This window comes from Gigantopelta aegis, chromosome 6 (genome assembly GCF_016097555.1).
Source record: "Gigantopelta aegis isolate Gae_Host chromosome 6, Gae_host_genome, whole genome shotgun sequence".
In the NCBI taxonomy this organism is placed as follows: Eukaryota; Metazoa; Mollusca; class Gastropoda; order Neomphalida; family Peltospiridae; genus Gigantopelta; species Gigantopelta aegis.
This window is the reverse complement of record NC_054704.1, coordinates 37408523-37430500: the sequence shown is the minus strand read 5'-3', so window position 1 is coordinate 37430500 and position 21978 is coordinate 37408523. Positions and strand designations below refer to the sequence as shown.

Genomic DNA, 21978 nt, shown 5'->3' with positions numbered 1-21978 from the left:
CATCCAAGGCCAGTGCCACACCGTTGAAGGATAGGTTGAAGATGGGATTCGTTTGGGGAATGCCACAAACGAAGCCGACTCATGGAAACCACGACATCGGATCAGTCATCAAAATGGAAACCTTCTAGAATGGTGCCGTGCAGTGACGAAAACATCTCACACACCGCAGTGAGACAATCCTCAAAGCCATGTGGTTCACTGCGTCCGGATCTTCTATCACAGAAGGCGCTGACGCATCATCTGGAAAATCTGGCACAGGCAATTCAATCCAATGTACTGTCTGCAATCAGTGTGGACGGTCCGATGTACTGACTGCAAACGGAACACAGACCATGGACGGTGTCGTCAGGAGCCGGTGTAAACCCTGAACGCCGGATCAGCTGCCGACCAGTGTGGACGGTCCGATGTATTGACTGCAAACGGAGACACGGACCGGCAGAACCCTGGACGCTGTACCACTTCGATCTATCACGGGACGACGGTACCGAACGGTGAGTCGATGATGCAATCTTCCAGTTCGTTACGTGGCTCCATCTGCTTGCTGGAAGAAGTGATCTGCATAGGCCGGTTACTGGTAGTCGTGTAAACGATCGAATGACGACATCTGCCAGTGGAACCTCCGTGGCGATCATCGGAACCGGACCCTTCTTGACTGGAACCGGACCCTTCTTGACTGGAACCGGTGGATGGGCCAGCGATGGTAGCATCTCATATATGACCGCCAGACAGTCCCTCAGTGACAGGTGGTCCATCACATCCAGATCTTCCAGCACCGCAGGAAGTGATACATCATCAGAAAAGTCACGTAGCACCCGTGAACAGGCAACCCGGTCGCTCTGGTCATGGCCCGATGGAGACCCAGACCGTGGATGGTCCCATCTGGATACCAGAGAACTGGACCGTGGGCAGTCCCGTGTGGATACCGGAGAGCCGGACCGTGGATGGTCCCGTCTGGATACCGTGGACCCCGCATCCGCAACCAATACTGGTTGCCAATGACTACGGAACACAAATGTAAATCAAGGTGCTGTTCTTACTACCACACCAGGATTTTATATTCGCTTAGTTTCGTCGCTATCTTCTAACCTGGTTAAATGTGCACAATATGCGATCAATAAAAGTATGCAGTTTGGACGTTCCATACATCACTATAGTAAGGCATGACAACAATTAGATGTCACCTAAAACAATAAACTCATTTGCTTAACTTGACATGTTTTCCTAGTATTCCTAGCAAAATTTGAACACTATATTGATAGACATTCATACCACATTTACATAGACCACTAACTTACCATCACCATTGACTTTGGACAGTTCTGCTCGTCCAAAATTGTGTAGTATACACTGTTTACAAAAAGCGTTGTGGCAGTAATCACACCCCACGAGTTTGCCTCCCTCTGAACACCAGCGGCACTGTTCGTCAAGGCCATCACTGTCCTGGGCTATCTCACCACTTTTATAGTAACTGTAGCATTTCTAGTGAAAAAAAGGAGAAGTGAGAAATGTATATATCGGAGTACAAATACTAAACAAAGCATACATGGTACAAACTCTTCTTTGTGTAAGATAAAACAATTTTTTTTTAAACATGTTCCTGGAAACATACAAATTTGTTTTATTATGCCCAAGATTACTGAACAGTATTCTGGTGATTTACATTGTGAGCTAAATGTTGCAATTACCAAGATGTCAGATACTTAATAATCAGTTATTAAACAATATACTGGGCCCATATTTTTGAAACCATCTTAGCGCTATGAAATCGTAAAACCATTGTAGGATGTGATGTCACTATAGCACACACCATACTGACGTCATAGCTTATGATGGTTTTACGATTTAGTCTGCTAAGATAGCTTCAAAAATTAGGCCAAGGAGCGTTGTTAACGAAAATCCATTCCTGGATTTTATGATGACTGCAATATATGCAGATCTGTATCTGATAAATGTCTGCAATGTGATGTGTTCCTAAAACTGGTATAATGGACCACCCACCTTGCAAATAAGAACCCCAAGGTCTGGATGTCTTTTTGCTGCTCCTTTCACATTGGGATTAACTTGTCTATTGCACGCTGTACAGTTAAACACATCCAAGTTTCCCAAAGTTGATGAAACTGAAACCCAAATGGCGAAAAAAAGTGTGCTCATAAATATTATTAATAAAACAACATTTTACTGCAATAATGGTAACAGACTTTGGGAAATCAACACAAAGTTAGGGAAATTTTATTGATCAATTTTAGGAGTCCGACATGCTGACAGATTATGACTGCTCTCTTAACTAGTCTTTACAACAGTATTCTCAAGGCATGCAATTCATATTTTTATTACATAACTACAGAGGTTCTAGAATACTGTGGCCAAATACCCAAGGCCAGTGGTTTTTGGATTCAGGCCAGTAAAAGTTACTTTGTGAGATCCCAATGGCAAGTGGGCCAATTTTCGTTTTTTTTAAATCTGCAATGCTAGGATCGTATGAAAACTTGTCCAATAAATAGGAAATGCATATTTATCATATGTAAGAACTCTAAATCCAATAACCAGGATTCCCAAAATGAATGGGTTGGACTGTAACAGAATCAACTTTAAAAAAAAGTGCTTATAATCTTAAGTTTAATAGTGACATAGCAGCTAAAAAGGTAACCCGCAAAATGTAGGTTACATTTTTAACTAATCAATTTTAAGGTGCCAAGATCAAAAGGACAGATGACAGTCATCAAAACAAAAGATAAAAAGATAAACCACAAAAGTTATTAAAATACCAAATTCTGATTTTATTAATATTATTATAAAACTTAATTGCTATAAATTATAATCCATAGATAAGAACGATAGTTGAATATTTTTTATTTTTTTTTCAGTTCTCATGCTGTACCATGAGTTAATTCCATCTGGATGTTGTGATCGACATAGGAAGCACTCAAACCTACTTTGTGCTGGTGAACAATGTTAGATTTCATAACATAATTTGTGCTGGTGGTAAATTTTTTATTTCATAATTTTCCCATCCAGTTTAGATGATGAAATCAACCTTAGTTGAGGCAAAATCTGTCAAAGATTCTCATCCAAGACGAGAAAAATTAATAGCATTGGTTACGGTAAGTAGTACTGAGATTAATCACTGGTCCATGATGTTCATGAAACAATATTTTCCTCTCATATACTACCCAACTGTCATTAGGGATATACCAAATATATGTCATGATAAACAATGTGTGCACATCTTTAATTTGTGTAACATGTGAGAATGCAATTTGGATGTTCCATACATCACCATAGAAATGCACGACTACATTTAAATATGTCATCAATTGAACACAATAAATGCAGTTGCTTTACTTGATGTGGTTTTTCGAATATCCCTAGCGAAAGTCAAGTAGTTGATTAGTTATTGTATCCTTGATGCAGATAAAACGGCTGATAAGTTTGTAAATCAGGTCACTCCATTGTACCTTCAGGCAATTCTGGAATGGATTCAATGTCAGAGTTACAAGGTGATGCTGGTTTCAGTGAATTTTCCAAATCTGAGAATTCCTCGGAATCGGAGCTGCTGGCAGCTTTACTCTTCTTGCCAAAAGAATGACGTACTTTTAAAGTGGATACTGGTTTTCTTTATTAGAAAAAAAAAAGAAAACCAAATTTATTAGCACATGCAAAATACCAAAGAAATGATAAATGCCTAACATTTTGAAAGTCATTAAATTGCAAATAGTTGCCAAAGAACAGTCAATTATAAACATATGCCATAACTGTGCTCTTAAAGAGATTTAATAGCAACCTATTTTACTGAGTCTGTCAAATATACCTTGAACCCAAGATTTTAAACATGATTTTACACTAAGTACCGATTGTCCTTTTCTTTATGTCACAGGACTCGAACTTATAAATTTGTCACCCACGGCAATTTGAAAACAAAATTGTTGTGGGTGAAACAGCCCACCGACGACAATTTAAAGCCTGCTCATGGCAAATGAAAAAAAAGAAGAGACTTTTGGAGCAAATAAATAAGACTGAAAGGTTATTTTGTTGTATGTAGACATATTTTAAATGTATTAATGTTATATACTGACAGTTAATATACACCAGATGTAAACACTTTGCCGTTATTGAGGAGCTTTACCAACAGCAGTTTTGTGCCATCTGCGATGCTCCCGACCTACAGCAATTTGTATCTCAATAACTGCAATTGCCGTCGATGCCGTCGAATAAGTTTGAGCCCTGATGTCATGTTATTATATTTGCGTAACTTATTTAAATGTTTCAACTACCGTTATTGAAAGATAAACTGACATATGTTGGGGGTGTCACTGATGTCACTTTGTGCAGATGAAAAAAGAATAGTGAACAGTGTAAAAGAAACATTATGTAAGTGTTATTGCAGTTCCTAAGACATGTATTGCTCCTTGCAATTTCAGGGCACAATATTTCACGAGAACCGTTCTGTTCGTGTGTCAGTTATGCAATTTTAAAATCACGTGAACTGCCAATTGGTGAACAATTACGTGGTGAACAATTAATTTCTAAAACTAAAAGTACCCTATCAGAAATTAAATTGAAAATCAGTTTATTTTTTTAAAACATTTGAATCACCAATGTAGCATAGAACCATAGTTCAAGTGGTTTACTATTAGGTACATGTAGGTCTAACTCATCGGTTACTAGAACTATAGTCACGTAACCAAACAATTGGTTACCTAAGTAAAACTCATGACTTCCACTTACCTAATATTTTGAAATACTGTCCCCTGAATTCTGTACATTTGAAAGAAAAAAAAAAATCAATTTAGCTGCAAATAAAAAAATTACAATTTCTGTAGGCAGCCTCAAAATTGACATAGCTGAGCAATTTTAGTTGTGGAGGACAAATGCTTAAGTTTGAGCTCTGAAACAGTATCTTGAATACTTGGCAACTGATTGGCAGTTAGCATGAATTTAAAGTTTCATAACTGACATGCAAACAGAATGAAGGTTCAAGTGCAATATTGTGCCCCAAGATAATGTCACAAAACATTTTAATACATGTAATAATAAAAAAAGTTTTAAAATAGTACCTTCTTGCTGAACCACTTCTGCTCTTGCCCTGTAAATAATTAAGATGCACAATGTACCAAAATACATGTGAGAACAAAAAGATTCTGTCACTCCAAGTCAGGACTCGGAACTATTAACATGCCCCTATACCACAAAGGTTTCAGACACATATACTGTAAATCATGAAATTAATGCGAGCAAGTAATTAATGCGAAAAATGCGGCGAACACATTGACTCAATAATAACTTGATGCCATTTGTTTAGTCTCATTCCCAATACAAAAAATTTGCAGGATTTTACTATAATACTACTAAATAAAATAAAACTTTTATAATATAAAGATGAAACAAAATATAATATTTTTTTTATTAAATGTCTTTTTGTGAATACTTCAAGAATCTTTCTTTCGTTTCAATGTTGCCATTCTATTTTTACTTTCCTGGAATATCATAGTGGTTATATAATACAGTGATGTTCCAAATGTTTTGTTTTTAAAAAGCTCATTTTGCGATGAGAGTATTTTTCAAATTTTCTTACACTTCTGGATTACTGTATACATTTAAACTGTTTTGAACATTTGTAAAATTATAATCAACAAATTTTATTACTAAATATATTCCTTTAAAAATGAAACAGTAGAAAATTATATAACCACAACCAACAATCCGTGTGTGTTTCTTCAAACCATTTGGCTCGACTCTATACATGGCATTTAATTTAGACTGGTCGCAAGTTGTCACTGTTGCAATATATCGCATTTGTTAACGTCTATTTCTGTGCTGCGCATCAAGTGTATAAAATCAGTCTAAAACATTTGTTAGAATAATACGTCTGCGTTTGCGTGAAATATTATGCCCTGTAATAGCGACCCGTTTACCTTTTATTCCTACTGGTGGATTAATTAGAAGCAATCACCACACAAAAGTGCGAGGCATACCCTTAACAATAAGGTGTAGTTATACTAATTACACTACTTTAAGTAATTAGGGATTCCTGGTCGACCCACCATGCGATTAGCTTCAGATTATGTAGTAGCTGTAAAAACAACTACTGACATCTTTTAACATAAAAGATGAAGCCCAAACAATATAATAACAACACAACTGTGGTTTTTATGTGATGTGGACTTTTGCCCCACGCATTAATAAAAATATGCATTTTTGTTCACTCATGTACGGACGCAATAATATCACGACGTATTAATTACATGATCTACAGTATACAAATTTACCAAGCAAATTCCATGACTTTCTTCGACTTTCCCCACAACCTTTTGAAGATTTTTTTTTTTTTTTAGGAAGAAAAAAAAAGAGAAATGTTTTATTTAACGACGCACTCAACACATTTTATTAACGGTTATATGGCGTCAGACATATGGTTAAGGACCACACAGAGTTTGAGAGGAAACCCGCTGTCACCACTACATGGGCTACTCTTTCCGATTAGCAGCAAGGGATCTTTTATTTGCGCTTCCCACAGGCAGGATAGCACAAACCATGGCCTTTGTTGAACCAGTTATGGATCACTGGTCGGTGCAAGTGGTTTACACCTACCCATTGAGCCTTGCGGAGCACTCACTCAGGGTTTGGAGTCGGTATCTGGATTTAAAATCCCATGCCTCAACTGGGATCCAAACCCAATATCTACCAGCCTGTAGACCGATGGCCTAACCACGACGCCACTGAGGCCGTTTTTTTTAGGAAGAAGTACAATGTACTATATTATGGACTAATACAGATAGACTATATCCACGGGATTTTTAAAAAAAAAACATGAGCAGATATTTAGCAATTTGTCAAACTTTCATATGAATAAAGAGACACATGATAAAGATCCCTGGACGATTTATATTGCATTTCTTTATTTTATTCTTTGAAAAAAGAAGACGTTTTTAAAGGAATGCTCACACAAGGCCTTTGGACTATGTATATTCAACAATATATAATGCACATTATTGCTCAATATCAACAAGTATATTATTATATTTAATTAATAAAATGGTTAAAAGTGATGTCTGTTATATATATATAATGGGTGAAGCCATTTTGTTCCATTCTAGTGAATACGTCCTCTGGCGAGCCGGTGGTTAAGTAATAGGAATGAGTCTTAGAACTAGAAAAACTAAATTATGTACCTGGTTTTTGCGGGATAATAAAATTGGCATGGATTGCAATGTTCTGTAATAATATCCATACCAGTAAGCCAGCAATAAGTATATATTATTTTTCAATACAAAATAAACCACCATTGTCAAAGTGGCTACACAATAAGTCAAAATAATAGTACCATGTTTTGTCCATGCATTAACCTATGTACTGAAAGGATACACGGAGTGTTTTCTTAGTTAATTGGTCTATTATGTTAGTTGCCTCAACCGGTGATTCCTGATTGGCAGGTGCATATTTGATAGGTAACCAGACGAGCCAATTAATTACTGTTGTCTAGACACAAAAATACATACCGGTATTGTGTAATAACCAGTTGCCCCTAAAATCGTAATTGACATGGTTTATTACTGTACGAAGTTCTGTAAAACTATTAAGTAGACTTTTCCATCTAAAATCACAACTGACCAATTACGTAGTCCCAAAGAAAAGAAAATTATCACTTGGGTATCCAGGGTTGTCATTTTTGCTTCAACGTAGCATACCAATAGGCCTAATAGTGTACATTTTTTCTTTGTAAGGAAATGTTTTATTTAACGACGCACTCAACACATTTTATTTATGGTTATATGGCGTCAGACATGGTTAAAGACCACACAGATACTGAGAGAGAAAACTCGCTGTCACCACTTCATGGGCTACTCTTTTTGTTTAGCAGCAAGGGATCTTTTATATGCACCATCCCACAGACAGGATAGTACATACCACAGCCTTTGTTACACCAGTTGTGGAGCACTGGGTGGAACGAGAAATAGCCCAATAGGTCCGACGATGGGGATCGATCCTAGACTGACCACGCATAAAGCGATCGCTTTACCACATGACAGGAAAGGTGGGGGGGGGGGGGGAGAGGAGGGACCACCTGCACTGGCAGGTGCAAGGGAGCACCAGCAGCCCGATCAAATCGGTAGCAGGCGGGTGGGGGTGGTGGTGGTGGTGCTATGGAATTTGAATGGAGCAGTTAAATGCCAAAGAAAAAAGGGTGCGCAATTTTGATTGAGGGAATTTGGCGCAATTTTTAACGGTCGGTTGAAAGGTAAATGGCCGAGCTAATATAGGTTTTGATATTAGTGATATTATGTTCTATGTTTTATGCTGTGTTTTATACGTTTGATTTATCAAGGGTTACACTGCGTCTAATCTCTCTGGCAGGAGTAATACGCTGTATATTAGTAATCCTTATACATTTTAACTTTTTTACTTTTGTTCTTAACCATATGTGATTAATAAAAACAAAATTATTTTAGGTATTTTAATAATTATGTGACCCCTGTTGGAACTACATCTCGTTTGGATTGGTATCCTTATTGGGATTCCCGAGGGGGTTTAAAAGTAAAGTAAAGTTTGTTTTATTTAACGACGCCACTAGAGCACATTGATTTTTAATCTTATCATCGGCTATTGGACGTCAAACATATGGTCATTCTGACACTGTTTTTAGAGGAAACCCGCTGTCGCCACATAGGCTACTCTTCTTTACGACAGGCAGCAAGGGATCTTTTATTTGCACTTCCCACAGGCAGGATAGCACAAACCATGGCCTTTGTTGAACCAGTTATGGATCACTGGTCGGTGCAAGTGGTTTACACCTACCCATTGAGCCTTGCGGAGCACTCACTCAGGGTTTGGAGTCGGTATCTGGATTAAAAATCCCATGCCTCGACTGGGATCCGAACCCAGTACCTACCAGCCTGTAGACCGATGGCCTGCCACGACGCCACCGAGGCCGGTCAGAGGGGGTTTAACATTAATATTGCCCACAATTTTACTTTACTTTTATACGACTGGACACTAAAATATAATCCACCTTTTCCCTTTCTACTTACATTAACACCTTTTAATTTACTACTATGACATGTGTATATAAATTTTTTTTTTTTTTTTTTTTTTTTTCTTATTTAATTTTTTTATTATTATTGTTTTATTGTTATTTTATTATTTACCTTTTCTTTTTTTTTTTTTTTTTTTCTTTTTTTTTCTTTTATCCATCTCATTGTTTTAAATGGATGTTAAAAGTTAGGTGATAGCTCTTTTGACTTAAGTTAAGTCACAGCACCAATCACATGCTGGTTCATGTTATGGTTAATATAGAGATATCATTCATCAATCTCCACTTTCCAATTCTTAACATTTCCATTATGGTGGAGGTGGTGGATGGGACGGACTAGGGAAATGAATTAAAAATGGGGCAGACCTTCCCGTCTACTCTCCTCCGACATAAATACCAGATTAACCAGACATATTTTTTTTTTAATATTCTACTTTTTACGTAATCATTTGTAAAAACCCTTTTTAACCCTTTGTAAAAACACTTTTTAACTTCCTTGTAAATAAAGTTTATTTAACCATTAATTAGTATTTTTATCTAATCATTTGTATAAACGTTTTTAATTTAAAAAAAAAATTTTTTAACTAACACTCTCCCCACCCCTCTCGTTGTGAGCACGGTTTCTGGCCCTAGTCAGAAATCGTGCTCGCAACGAGTGTGCTTGAACATTAAATTGATATAAGCACTTTAATTCCCGACATCTGATCTGACAGTCATTTGTGGGCATACATACACATACATCGCAGTTCACACCTATCATAATGTTGATGTGGATGTTTATAAAAGTTACGAAACCTAATGAAATTCAGAAAGAACTGTTATGACTGCCAGATCCCGTAAAGGCATCAACAAAATGGGAAGCAGATATAACAGAAGTGGCAAACACAGAAATTGTCAACACCGTTTCCGAAAAAATTGACACCATCTTTACAAAAAGAGGGATGAAATGAAAACGAACGAACTGTCACTACGAACCAGAAATGAAAGAGAAGATTGGGAAATATGCGGCAGAACATGGCAACACAAGGGCAGCACCAAAATTCAGCAAGAAGTTAAAACAAAAAATAGGAGAAAGTACTGTCTGCGTCATGAAAAAGCAGTACATGACGGCAATCAACACATCAAAGGGAAAAAAAGGTCACAGCTTGGACATGTGCAGAGAGGTCGTCCGCTTTCCCTGGGAAGCATGGATAAAGAAGTCTGAGCAGCATGAATAAAGACGTCTGTGCAGCATGGATAAAGACGTCTGTGCAGCATGGATAAAGACGTCTGTGCAGCATGGATAAAGAAGTCTGGGCAGCATGGATAAAGACGTCTGGGCAGCATGGATAAAAACGTCTGGGCAGCATGGATAAAGACGTCTGTGCAGCATGGATAAAGACGTCTGGGTTGCATGAATAAAGATGTCTGGGTAGCATGGATAAAGGCGTCATGAAGCATTTTAAGTCGATACGTCAAGCTCGTGGAATTGTCAATCAAGCCATCGTCATAGCCACTACTAAAGGTATCATCAAACATAAAAACTGTGCTTTACTACAAGAAAATGGGGGTCCCATTGCTGTCGATCGTCCCTGGGCAATTTCGTTCCCAACAGAATGGGTTATGTAAAATGAAAAGGCGCCAAAGCAGCTTGAAGGATGCCAGTTGATTTTGCACAACAGAAAGAAAGTTTCTTTCGTATCGTGAAAGAATTGGTAACAGATGACATAAAGTTCCCCAGAACTTGTTTTCAACTTTGATCAAACGGGTGTGAAGATAGTACCAGTATCCAACTGGACAATGGCTGTGGATGGAAGCAAGCAAGTCAACACTGTAGGCCTGGAAGACAAACGTGAAATAGCAGCACTGTATGTCATCTGGATCAATGTTGTCTCCTCAGCTGTTGTATGCAGGTAAAACACCCATTTGCCATACCCGATTCACCTTTCCAGATGAGTGGGACATTCACCACACTGACAACCACTGGAGCAACAAGGCAAGCATGATATGTTATGTTGAGATGGTGCTCTCTCCGTTTGTGGAGAAAACAAAGAAAGAATTGTGACTGTTGTCTGGTTTTTCATGCTCATCGAAGTGAAAGTGTGTTGAATGCACTGAAAAATGCCAACATCATCCATGTTAGTGCTTGCAGGTTGTACCGGAGAATTGCAGCTCATGGACTTTAAGTGTGTATGAAGGCCTGTTTTACAGAGTGGTATGCAGATAAAGTGGCTGAAAGTTTAAAGCAGGTAGCTGAAACAGAAAACGCTGAGTAGTGGTTCAAGCCTTGAGAGTAAGGTTGATTTACAGCTTTCTCTTATGAACCCATTGTACGCCAGATGGATTCTCAGTGTGTTTGACAAACCTAAAGTGAAAACGGATATGATTCGAAGTGAGTGAAAAATAGCCGGACTTACAGATGCCACTGCTATTGCGCATGCTCTGTTCCAGTGAGATTCAGGATGAACAATTTACTTTAAAAAAACTGTATGTTTTATTTGACGTCACTTCGCCCCAAGCTAGAGTACCGGACGCCTCGAAAACAAAAGAAAATGGCTTCCCCTTGTTAGCAGGAATAATCACGTTTTTTTTTTATTAACTCTAAACTTACGCGTTTTTCATTTGTTAAAGTGTCAGTATGTATTGGTGGTCCGGGTATGCATCATTCCAACACAAAGCTCATGTTTGAGTTTACTCTCTCTTTAAAGCCACGTTTTTAAATGTTGGTAAAAAAATCTCATTTGCAACAGTACAACCACTAATATGATATGTGTTACTTTTGTATTGATTGTAAATCGGGAAACACAGTAGGGTCATTCTACAGAAATCATCACTTTTCAAAATACAAATTCAAGATAAAACAATTAAAACATATAAGGTTTTATTGTTAACGTTTGGAAGCTAGATGAACAAGGAAACATAAAACCATGCAGTTCTGTAATCCACCTGCACGTGCAGACACATCGTACTCCATGAGCAAACTCTTTATGTCATTGGTGTTACCAGACAGGTGGGATAATTCAGCAGTGTGATCTAATTGGTTTGTAGTGATCAAAAGCACATAGATATGTTATTTGGGTGTCCCTAATGGAGTAACTTTAGCAGTAACAACTATCCAAGGGTGTAATTTTGCATTTTCACACATATATTCTATATGTGACTTAAATTATACACTGTGGCAGTTTTGATTAGTTAAAAATATGGAGTCTATGAAAATAAATTTTATCAAAGTCACAAAGGTGGAAGCTATGCTTTTTAATAAACAATTTAAATTTCAAACATAAAGTTTCTAGAGAAATGACAGTTAAAATATCCTTAAGTAACACCAATGACAAAAAAGTAACGCCAATGACAATGTATAACCCCAATGACATTTAAGACTGGATCCTTGAAACACTATTATTCTTGAGACTACTACTACTTTTAAGCAAACGTATGTAATTAATATTTCCTTAATTAAAAAAAAATAAACATTTCAACCTACAACTATTAAAGGCCTATTAGAATAATTGTGTGTTACTGGGAACATTGATAAAAGTTAGATACGGCCAGTTAGACAGTTTAAAAAATACACTAAATTCAGATACTGAATTTTAATTTTTGTTTAAATATTAAGTTAAAGATTTATTCATTCATTCATTTATATAGTTATTTTCATGCTTATATTAAGACCCAAGCACGCTGTCCTGGACACACATATAAGCTGTCTGAATCAGGTATCCAGAAACATAACTTAGTTCAGGTCTATGTTCAAATATGAACCAGCAGTAAATCATACAACAAAGGACTGTCAGTTGCATACCTCTATATCAGTATGAGCTGTATGGTTTAAAGCTATTTCACTATAATTAAATTTTCTTTGCGTCTATACACTTTACAGCAATCTGATTGGTCCAGAGGTGCATACTTTTTTTCGTTCATATCTTGATGAACCGAAAAAATTTAAGCCACGCCTACTACCCCCCCCCCCCCCCAACTGACTCGCACTACTTTTGTGCAACAAGCCGGATTATTTTGAAGAAAACACACGTGAAAGCTACAAAAAATGTATATGTTAAATTAATGGAAAATGCTATAGCAGAGTAGACATGTAGATATATACGCATCGATTTAAAAAAAAAAAAAACACTCAAAAACCCCAACCTCTTCACTAATCATGACATGAGACTCGGTCAGTGGCCAAAGAAATCATGTAGGAAACTTCACTTCTGTAACTTACTTGTAAGCTATGTTCTATAGCTGTTGGCGAAAATTAAACGGTTCCACCAACAGCATAAATGTTAGACATGTTCTCTTCCATAAAATATAAACTAAACACGAATAGGACAATTCCTTCCAATATAACTAAACGATCCGTGAAAATGCACAGCAGCTAGAGGAAATGACGTCATTTAATAAAAAAATCATCTGATTCAAATGATAGTGAATGAACGTTTACACAAACAATACTACAGGCATATTTAAAGCTACACAAAATAAATTCAGTTATGTATTGTTAAAGTATGCATATAAATTTAATTTAAACGATGTACACACTTTTGTATGACCCGCTACGCGGGCTCATACAATGTGCACATTGTTTTTTCGGTTCATACTTGCATGAACCAAAAAATCATTGTGGTCAATTCTTAAGTATACTGAGTAAAAAAGTTTAATCCTACTTTTGCTTTCACGTATGCACTCCAAAAATCTACACTAAATGTTCCAATTTTTTTTCCACAAAACAAGGACGCCGTATAAATATGTGATGTTATTTTAATGTGTTCAGTACATACACTATACAGCAAATCAAACAAATTGTGTCACCATTCACTATATTTAATAATTTTTTAAAAGAAAAAAATCAGTTTGTCCAGCGTTCCACTCAGGTCCGTGTTTTACCCATAGCTAAAACTTGATCTCAATACAGATATGTATTATGGTCATACCAGTGAATAGATTGTAAAATATCAATTTTGTAATGAACTGATTCTTAATTAACACAATTTATACACTCAAAATTATTTACAATTGTTAAGAATGGATTATATGTTTACTATTCATTACAGTCGAGGCACAAAAATGCAACATACCTTTAGCAGATCGAATATAATACATGTAATTGAAAACAAATTCTAACAATAGGGGGCTAAATTTCATAACAAATAAATGATTTGGCCTTGTTGATCTAGCACGTGAGGTTATGTGACACGCACCGAATGTTAATTCATCTACCTCCATTTGAAGTCAACTTTTACAGTTTAAGAGGACCCGATATCGGTAATTTTAAGGAATAAACAAAAGAGTAAATTTAAGTTTTAGGAGTTTGTAAAATTTTGTATTTAGATACTTGTCTAACTTTATTGTTGATGAAAATGTTCATGACCTGTGAAGAAAGACCTCACAAATGAACGACAAGCAGACGACAAATTGGATGTTAATAGCACGAACCATGCATGAAAAACCCCAAACTGGAAGCATAACGCAGTCAGGGATGTTGACGATATACTCCTTACATTAATCTATGATGCTGCACATGCCCCTTTAAGTTTCAAATCATCCTAAAAATATATGCTAAGCGAGAAAAAGGGCATCTTATTAAAACGCATTGTCATTGGAACATGTATTACTAATAGTCATTGGTGTTACTCAGTACCTGGTAACACCAATGACCAGTAATGCCAATGACAAAATGAGTAAATAATTAATTCATGCTCTGTAAAGAAACAGATGAGAAAACTGAAAAAGTACATGTTGTAGCAGACATACTACGTCTATAATAACATACAAAAAGTTTCTTAAAATAATTAACCATTATATAAATAAGATAGCAACACCAATGACTTTGAATAAACCTACTTTTATATTTTAATAACACATTCATGACATTTAAACAAAAATACTCAAAATTCTTCATACATCTCTTGGTTTTGACAAATTTTTGATGGCCAATATCTACTGGTGGAATGTTTCATCCAGAGAGCATTTATTTTGTTTTCTCACAAGTATATATAGTAACACCAATGACATAAAATTCAGGGACAAGCTTATATTGCCCACCATCTTTTGAATACGGAAAATATTTACAAGATTCCTTCTTTAGTGAGTAAGTCAGCCATCAGTATGTATTACATTAAAGGTATTCAGTGTTATGTCTTCTATTATATATTTTAACAGTGCACGTTATGTATAGTGATGTGCTGATTAGTAGAGAGAAAAAAATTGCTATGACAGGATGATATTATTAATAAAGTATCATTAAAGACAACAAACCTTGTTTTCTATATATAAATACAAAAGAAATTGTGTAGAGACATAAAAGTGAAAATTTCTGTAGAATGACCCAGTAGGGTTAACCCCTAATTTTTAACTGTTCAGATAATTTGGCATTAACATGGTGCATTGTAAAAACGAAATGATGCACTAATGCTTCCTACGTTAAGCTGTATCCACAGAATGTAAAACAACTTACCTCCATCTTGTAGATTTAGCCAATAGACATTTGGTACATGACGTTTATCGGCACATGTCCTGGAAATAAAAGAATAACGCTAACAGGGTTTAAGTAACCAAATTCCATTACACATGGATTAACAATGGATCACAATTCAAATAGAACAAAATAAGTGAAATACTGGGGGGTTGTGGGTTTGTTTAAATCTGCAGTCTCAAGTATTTAGCACAGATCATCAAAATCAATGATTTCAATAGTAAATTGAACAAAGTAAAATATTATTTCGTCAAATCGATCATACATTACAATGTGCGTGCACACCATCTATTTCCTGTTAATAAGCCGGTTCATGCTTACTAAAGGATATAGGCTGAGTATTCTGACTGTAACAGAGCAAGACGGACATTTGGAAAGTTATGACGCTCTCATTACGGCCAGAGCAAACTGTATATCAAAACTGAGCAATCTATGATTACCAGACAATTCCACTTTAATACAACAACAATCCTTTACCACTCTAATACAACAATCCTATGCAGGGCTCGAACTTAAGAATTTATCACCCACGGCAATTAAAAAACAAATTGCCGTCGGTGAAAGGGCTCACCAACGGCAATTTTGAGTATGCCAAAAGCATTTTTTTTAATGGACTTTTGCAGCAAACTTGACTGAAAGGGTATTTTCTGTATGTACATGTAATCATATTTCTTCAATTTATGTCAATAAACTTCAATAAACAAGAATTTATATAAATGGAATCATGGACTACCAACATAAGCTAACATTTAACGGAACCTGGTGTTTCTGAGGCGAAGTTGCCCAAGATTTCGGAGAATATGACAGGAAAATTGTTCTATGGATGACATAATCATTAAATTGTATAGTGTTCTTGCTGGAGAGAGGTCACACGACCCCACCCCCCTACCCTACCATTTCAAAAAAAAGAAAAAAAAAGAAGAAAAAAAAGGGGGAACGTTTAGTTACCATATATCATTGTGTTGGTAAACTTTCTGGAAATACCTATCCCTTATTTTGCCCCTCAGTATCTGGTACTGAAAAGTTGGTATGATGTACAAGCTGCCTTATCTTTTATGCACTGTTAGTTAAAACACAGTTCAGTTAAAACGGAGTGTCGGTCTGACAATGACATTCACGGGTATTCATTTAGCTAAACACTATAAATAAGAGACCGCATAGGAAGACTGGTAGCACCACACACTGCCACCAGTCCACTGCAGTATTTCTTGGTTGAAAACCACGTTCGTTTTGCAATAATTACAACATTTATTTGTAGTACAACAAGAATATCATTTTAATTGCTATTTTTTATTTTATTCAGTGGCAAAGTCAGAAATTTAAGGAACTTGCCTCTTGTTATTGAAAAATAGTGGTGTTGTCATTGTGACAAATGTCTAGTTTTGTGATATAACTGTTGTTAATCCATTGTTGATTGACTACAACATAAAATTTAGATTTTAGAATTATTAGATAACTTTGATGGCATGAAACACATCTCCCTGTTGGTGCATTTTCTGTGGGTCCAAAATGGCGGACATTTGTTCATAAGTACTAAATTTCAAGTAACTTATCCATCTGATGAGGTTAACCATCCAAAAATGACCTATTTTAACAAAACTTGTTGGATCAGCGTACATATTATTTCAATATGAGCTATTGTGAATAGACATTTTTATCGTCAATGTTTAAACATCTGCAGTTGACCTCAACTGTACTTGTAAGTATATTAAAATGTTGGTAATATCAGTCACTGTATTCTTAAACTGGCCAGGACCATATACATAATATAATGTATATACATAATATAATGTATATTATCAGGGGTGGATTCATGAATTTTTTTAGGGATGTTGCAAGGTTTAAAAAGGACAGCTATAGTATTCAGTGTAGATGCAATGTAGAAAAAGAGCACCCAACAAAGTCAAAATTACAATAACTGGCATTACATAATAAACTTCTGCAAAAACATCCAGCTGACCAAGCTATTACATAACCTCACTAATTTTATTATTTTTAAATTATACATGTATTTATCTGTTACACTAACCCTTCCCTTGGATCCGTGGTTAATTATTATATATGTCTTATGCTATATAATGTCAAATTATATTGATTTAATTAATTTAGAAACCTTATTAAAAGGGATATACTGGGACTGAATTCATGTACCATATTTCCGACGCCATATAACCGTAAATAAAATGTGTTGAGTGTGTCGTTAAATAAAAAATGTCCTTCCTTCCTTCATGTATCATATTCTTGGGTGTTGGTAAAACGTGGACCGGATGGAATGGGATGGGACGAAACGGAACCAGATACCTGTTGCACGTTTTTTTGTTTTGTCTTTGTGTATGTGTGTGTTTGTTTTGTTTTGGGGTTGTTGTTTTGTTTTGTTTGTTTAGTTTTTTTAGGGGGGGGGGGATTTTGGGGGGTTTTTTTTTTTTGGGGGGGTCACGATTTTAGTTTTTCTTTTTGTATTTTTTATTATATTATATTATAATAATTAAATTTCCTTTGTGTCTATACACTTTACGGCAATCTGATTAGTCCAGAGGTGCTTACTTTTTTTCGTTCACATCTCGATGAACCAAAAACATTTAAGCCATGCCTACCCCCCCCCCCCCCCCCCCACTGACTTGCACTACTTTTGTGCAACAAGCCGGATTATTCTGGCAACCATATTTAGATATTTGAAGAAAACACATGTGAAAGCTACAAAAGCAATTTTAAAAAATAAATTAATGGAAAATGCTATAGCAGAGTAGACATGTAGATTCTTATGCACTGATTTAAAAAAAAAAAAAAAACGAACCTCTTCGCTAATCATGACATAAGACTCGGTCGGTGGCCAAAGAAATAATGAAACTTCACGGCTGTAACTTAAGCGATGTTCTACAGTTGTTGGCGAAAATTAAACGGTTCCACCGACAGTATAAATGTTAGACACGTTCCCTTCTTTCACTTTCATAAAATATAAACTAAACACGATTAGGACAATTCCTTCCAATATAACTTTCATACCCCGATGAACGTAAATAAATTACAGAAAATCCTTATAATTAAATTTCAAACATACAGTGAAACCCCTCAACACCGGACCCCCTCTAAACCGGAATCCCCTCAAAACCGGACGTTTTCCGCGGTCCCGTGATTTACACATCTTTTAACACTATATTTTACTCCTCTAAACCGAAAACCCTCTAAACTGAACACCGGACAAACAATTCGGTCCCAATGTGTCAACTTAGTGTAAATCCTACCCCTGAAAACCGGACGATCAAACCGATACCAATCAATATGGCGCCCACCTGTCTGTGAACACCGATGGCTAGTGCAATATGCGCATGCTCGAGATCGCTGTTATCAGTGTAATCACCGCTGCATACAGTACAGGTACCCGCTCAGCAGTCAATATTAGCAGCTTGACAATAAACAGTTAAAAGGACTGATCGCAAGCTTTGGTATGGAGTTAACTACTGTAAACACATTGATTGTGTTGTAATTATGGTTAACATTAGCGGAGTTCGGGTTTGGGTTAGATGTCTTTATTAAGTTACGAGTGTGTTTTAAGGTCTTAAATGTGATCCTTCACAAACATGTCTCATGATTTGCTTCAAAGATTGACACAAATAACAGGGAATGTGTTGGGGTTTTTTAAACGTTTGTTTAGCGAAATAAAGAGTAAGCAAAAGTATATGTTGGCTTTGCGTAGTCGAATAGATGTTAGTAGTGTTTCATTTTCATGTCGATTTTCAACATGACGGAACGTCCAGCTAAACGTCGCCGTGTTGAACTCTCGCTCGATGATAAACTCAAAATAATTAAAAGTTTCGAAATTGTACCTAAACCAACGTTAAGATCTTTGAGTGAAAAGGTTAGTATTGGCAAATCAACATTTGGAGATATCATCAAAAAACGAGCAGTTTTATAATTGATTGACAATTTGTGGACTTTTTAATGTATTTTTTATTCAATATTACTCCCATGGATGTTTTTATTTTTCTAAATGCTCATAAATGCACCATTTTTCAACATATTCTTGTTGTTCTTGTTTTAAAACACTTTAACACTTTACCTATTTTATGGAGAACGGAAGGTATTTCCGTCCAGGCAGACCCCTGAAAACCGGACACCTCTATAAACCGGACATTTTACTTGGTCCCATGGATGTCCGGTATTGAGGGGTTTCATTAATAATAATACTAAAAGTTCATATTTTATTTTGAATTATTTTATTTGTTTCTTAAACTTTAACGCTCAGAAATACAAGATATAAATATAAAATAAAATGACGTCATCAGATGTTGTGACGTTGTAAAGTTTTTTAATGCACTCACGAGAAGAATTCAATGTTCAGCATCACCAGTAAACAATTCACACTTAATTTAATTATTGCCAATTGCCGCCAAACTGGAAAGTGCAATTTTGAAAAGAAGAATTAGAAATGAACCCGCTTGGTGTAAAATTGTGCCAACTTGACTGAACTGCTGGATTTTCAAATGGAACAAGCATTTGAGGTGCCGGAATAGTAGACGAGACAAGTTTCTGGTTTGCCGTGGACTACAAAGTTGTGCTAATTTGTTTTTTCTGTATGGATGGGAAATCTCTGTTATAACTTCTAACAGCAGATTCACTTCGATGCCCACTCATAAACATGATGTGCCTCACTTCAAAGCCAGCATCACTCATTGCCTGGATGCTTGTTGCTCGCAAGCAGTGTGCTGTGTATATGGTGTTAGTTTTTAACAGCCTGCAAATGTCGGCCATGAAGCGAGTAAACTGGCATTGTTTCAACGGAATTGTGGTGTATCAGACAGATTCAGTATTTGGTGAATTTAAGGCATCCTTTGAGCAATGATTAAATAGTGATTTGGCGTCTGGGTGAGTTTTTTCAATTAACGAACGAAGTGCTCCAACTGGACAGTAAGTATCATTAGTTGCATACATCCGTTTGTCAGTAGGTGCTTCCACGTTATCAACACCATAGGCACTTGATGACAGGATAATGTAAAATATTGTCAATATACCACAATATACCCCTCAAAAAACCCTCTTAGCACGCACTAGCCTACATACAAACCCCTGAAAATATTGCACTAACACGTAGCCTATATTGTTAAAGGCTTAACAAGCGTTTTCCCTACACTGAACGCAAAAATATAAATTTGAAAACTGACTTGAAATAATTTATGTTTAATTAATTAAACATTTTAAATCTCTGAACTGGTTTATGAAGTTGCAAAAAAATGTCAAATGTAGATATTATGCAAAGTAATTAAAGAACTTACATTTTCAAAGTCGAATATATAAATTTGAAAGATTTTTAACTGAGTTGTTGGTGGAATTCTAATCCACGACTGATGAAGTGGACTGATAAATTGAACCAATTTCTAAATCGCAAGATCACCGGGTTTGAGCTTTCATGAAGAAAGGTACTTAATTTCTGTAGGCCAGCTGGTACTTTCCTCTCTAAAACTGTCAGAAGTATGTTTCACATCCAATAGCCGATGATTAATAAATCGAGATGCTCTAGTGGTGTCGTTAACCTACCACTTCTAAGGACTGCCCGACGCGAGGTAGTGTATTTAATTTTAGCGCGCTGAATGTTGAATGGTTATCACTGTTTACATCCGGCAAGTGATGGTATCTTGTGTTGTCAGTCTCTAAATAAAATACTCTACGGAACTTCTAGAAGTTAAGTTCTCAAAGTCTGGCAGAAAGACGAAATGATTGAAATAGGTGTAAAAAGGAATTCTCGTTCTACACTATCTGATAGCGCATTCACAAGATTATTATGAACGGATCTATTTCGTCGCTTCATCCCGCGAGCACACACACACCCACTTAAATGACAGGTTTTACCAATGTCTCGGTAGCTCAGTCGTTAGCGTCGTCGACTTGAGCGTGAAAGGTACGTCGTTCGTATCTCATGTGGTAGAAAAAAAAATTCTATTATTATTTTTTAAATTAGTTTATTTATTTATTTATTTATTTGTTTTTATTTTATTTATTTATTTATTTGTTTGTTTATTTATTTATTTTGTTCAAGCAGAACCCAATACAAGCATCCTCAAATAACTCTGTGTGGACGGGACGTAGCTCAGTGTTCCCTTGATGTGCGGTAGGTCTGGGATCGATCCCCGTCGGTGGGCCCATTGGGCTATATCCAGCCAGTGCTCCACAACTGGACAACGACCGTGGTATGTGCTATCCTGCCTGTGGGATAGTGTAGGATCCCTTGCTGCTAATCAGAAGAGTAGCCCATGTAGTGGCGACAGCGGGTTTTCTCTCAAAATCTGTGTGGTCCTTAACCATATGTCCGTAAATATAAATAAAACATTTCTTTCTTTCCTCAATCAATATCTGTGTGGTCCCATATGTAACCGTAAATAAATGTGTTGAGTAAATAAAACATTTCCTTCCTCGTAAAATAAAGATTAATTGAATACAAACATTTATTTTTAGTATTTTGTTTTAGTCATAGGGAAAGAAAGACATATTTGTCTCGAAGAAAGGAATG

General features: G+C 36.2%; 1 protein-coding gene across 5 annotated transcripts in view; it reads right to left on the bottom strand.

Annotated features, from left to right (window-relative positions):
• The window catches only part of LOC121375495 (transcriptional regulator ATRX-like), an 84591-nt gene extending 65002 nt beyond the window's left edge, over positions 1–19589 (bottom strand). For 4 of the 5 annotated variants that reach the window (XR_005958319.1, XM_041502971.1, XM_041502973.1 and 1 more), the window contains exons 1-6: positions 18719–18778; positions 15459–15517; positions 5055–5083; positions 3456–3613; positions 1999–2117; positions 1296–1479 (exon numbers count right to left, since the gene is read on the bottom strand). Coding sequence is in view for 4 of the 5 variants with exons in the window: in XM_041502971.1 (XP_041358905.1) it covers positions 1296–1479; positions 1999–2117; positions 3456–3613; positions 5055–5083; positions 15459–15464 (496 nt within the window). In the remaining variant the exon portion in view is untranslated. Of the gene's footprint in view, positions 1–1295; positions 1480–1998; positions 2118–3455; positions 3614–5054; positions 5084–15458; positions 15518–18718; positions 18779–19574 lie in introns of those variants that run through there. The other variant, XM_041502972.1, reaches the window with a different exon arrangement.
• Positions 19590–21978: the final 2389 nt, after the last annotated feature.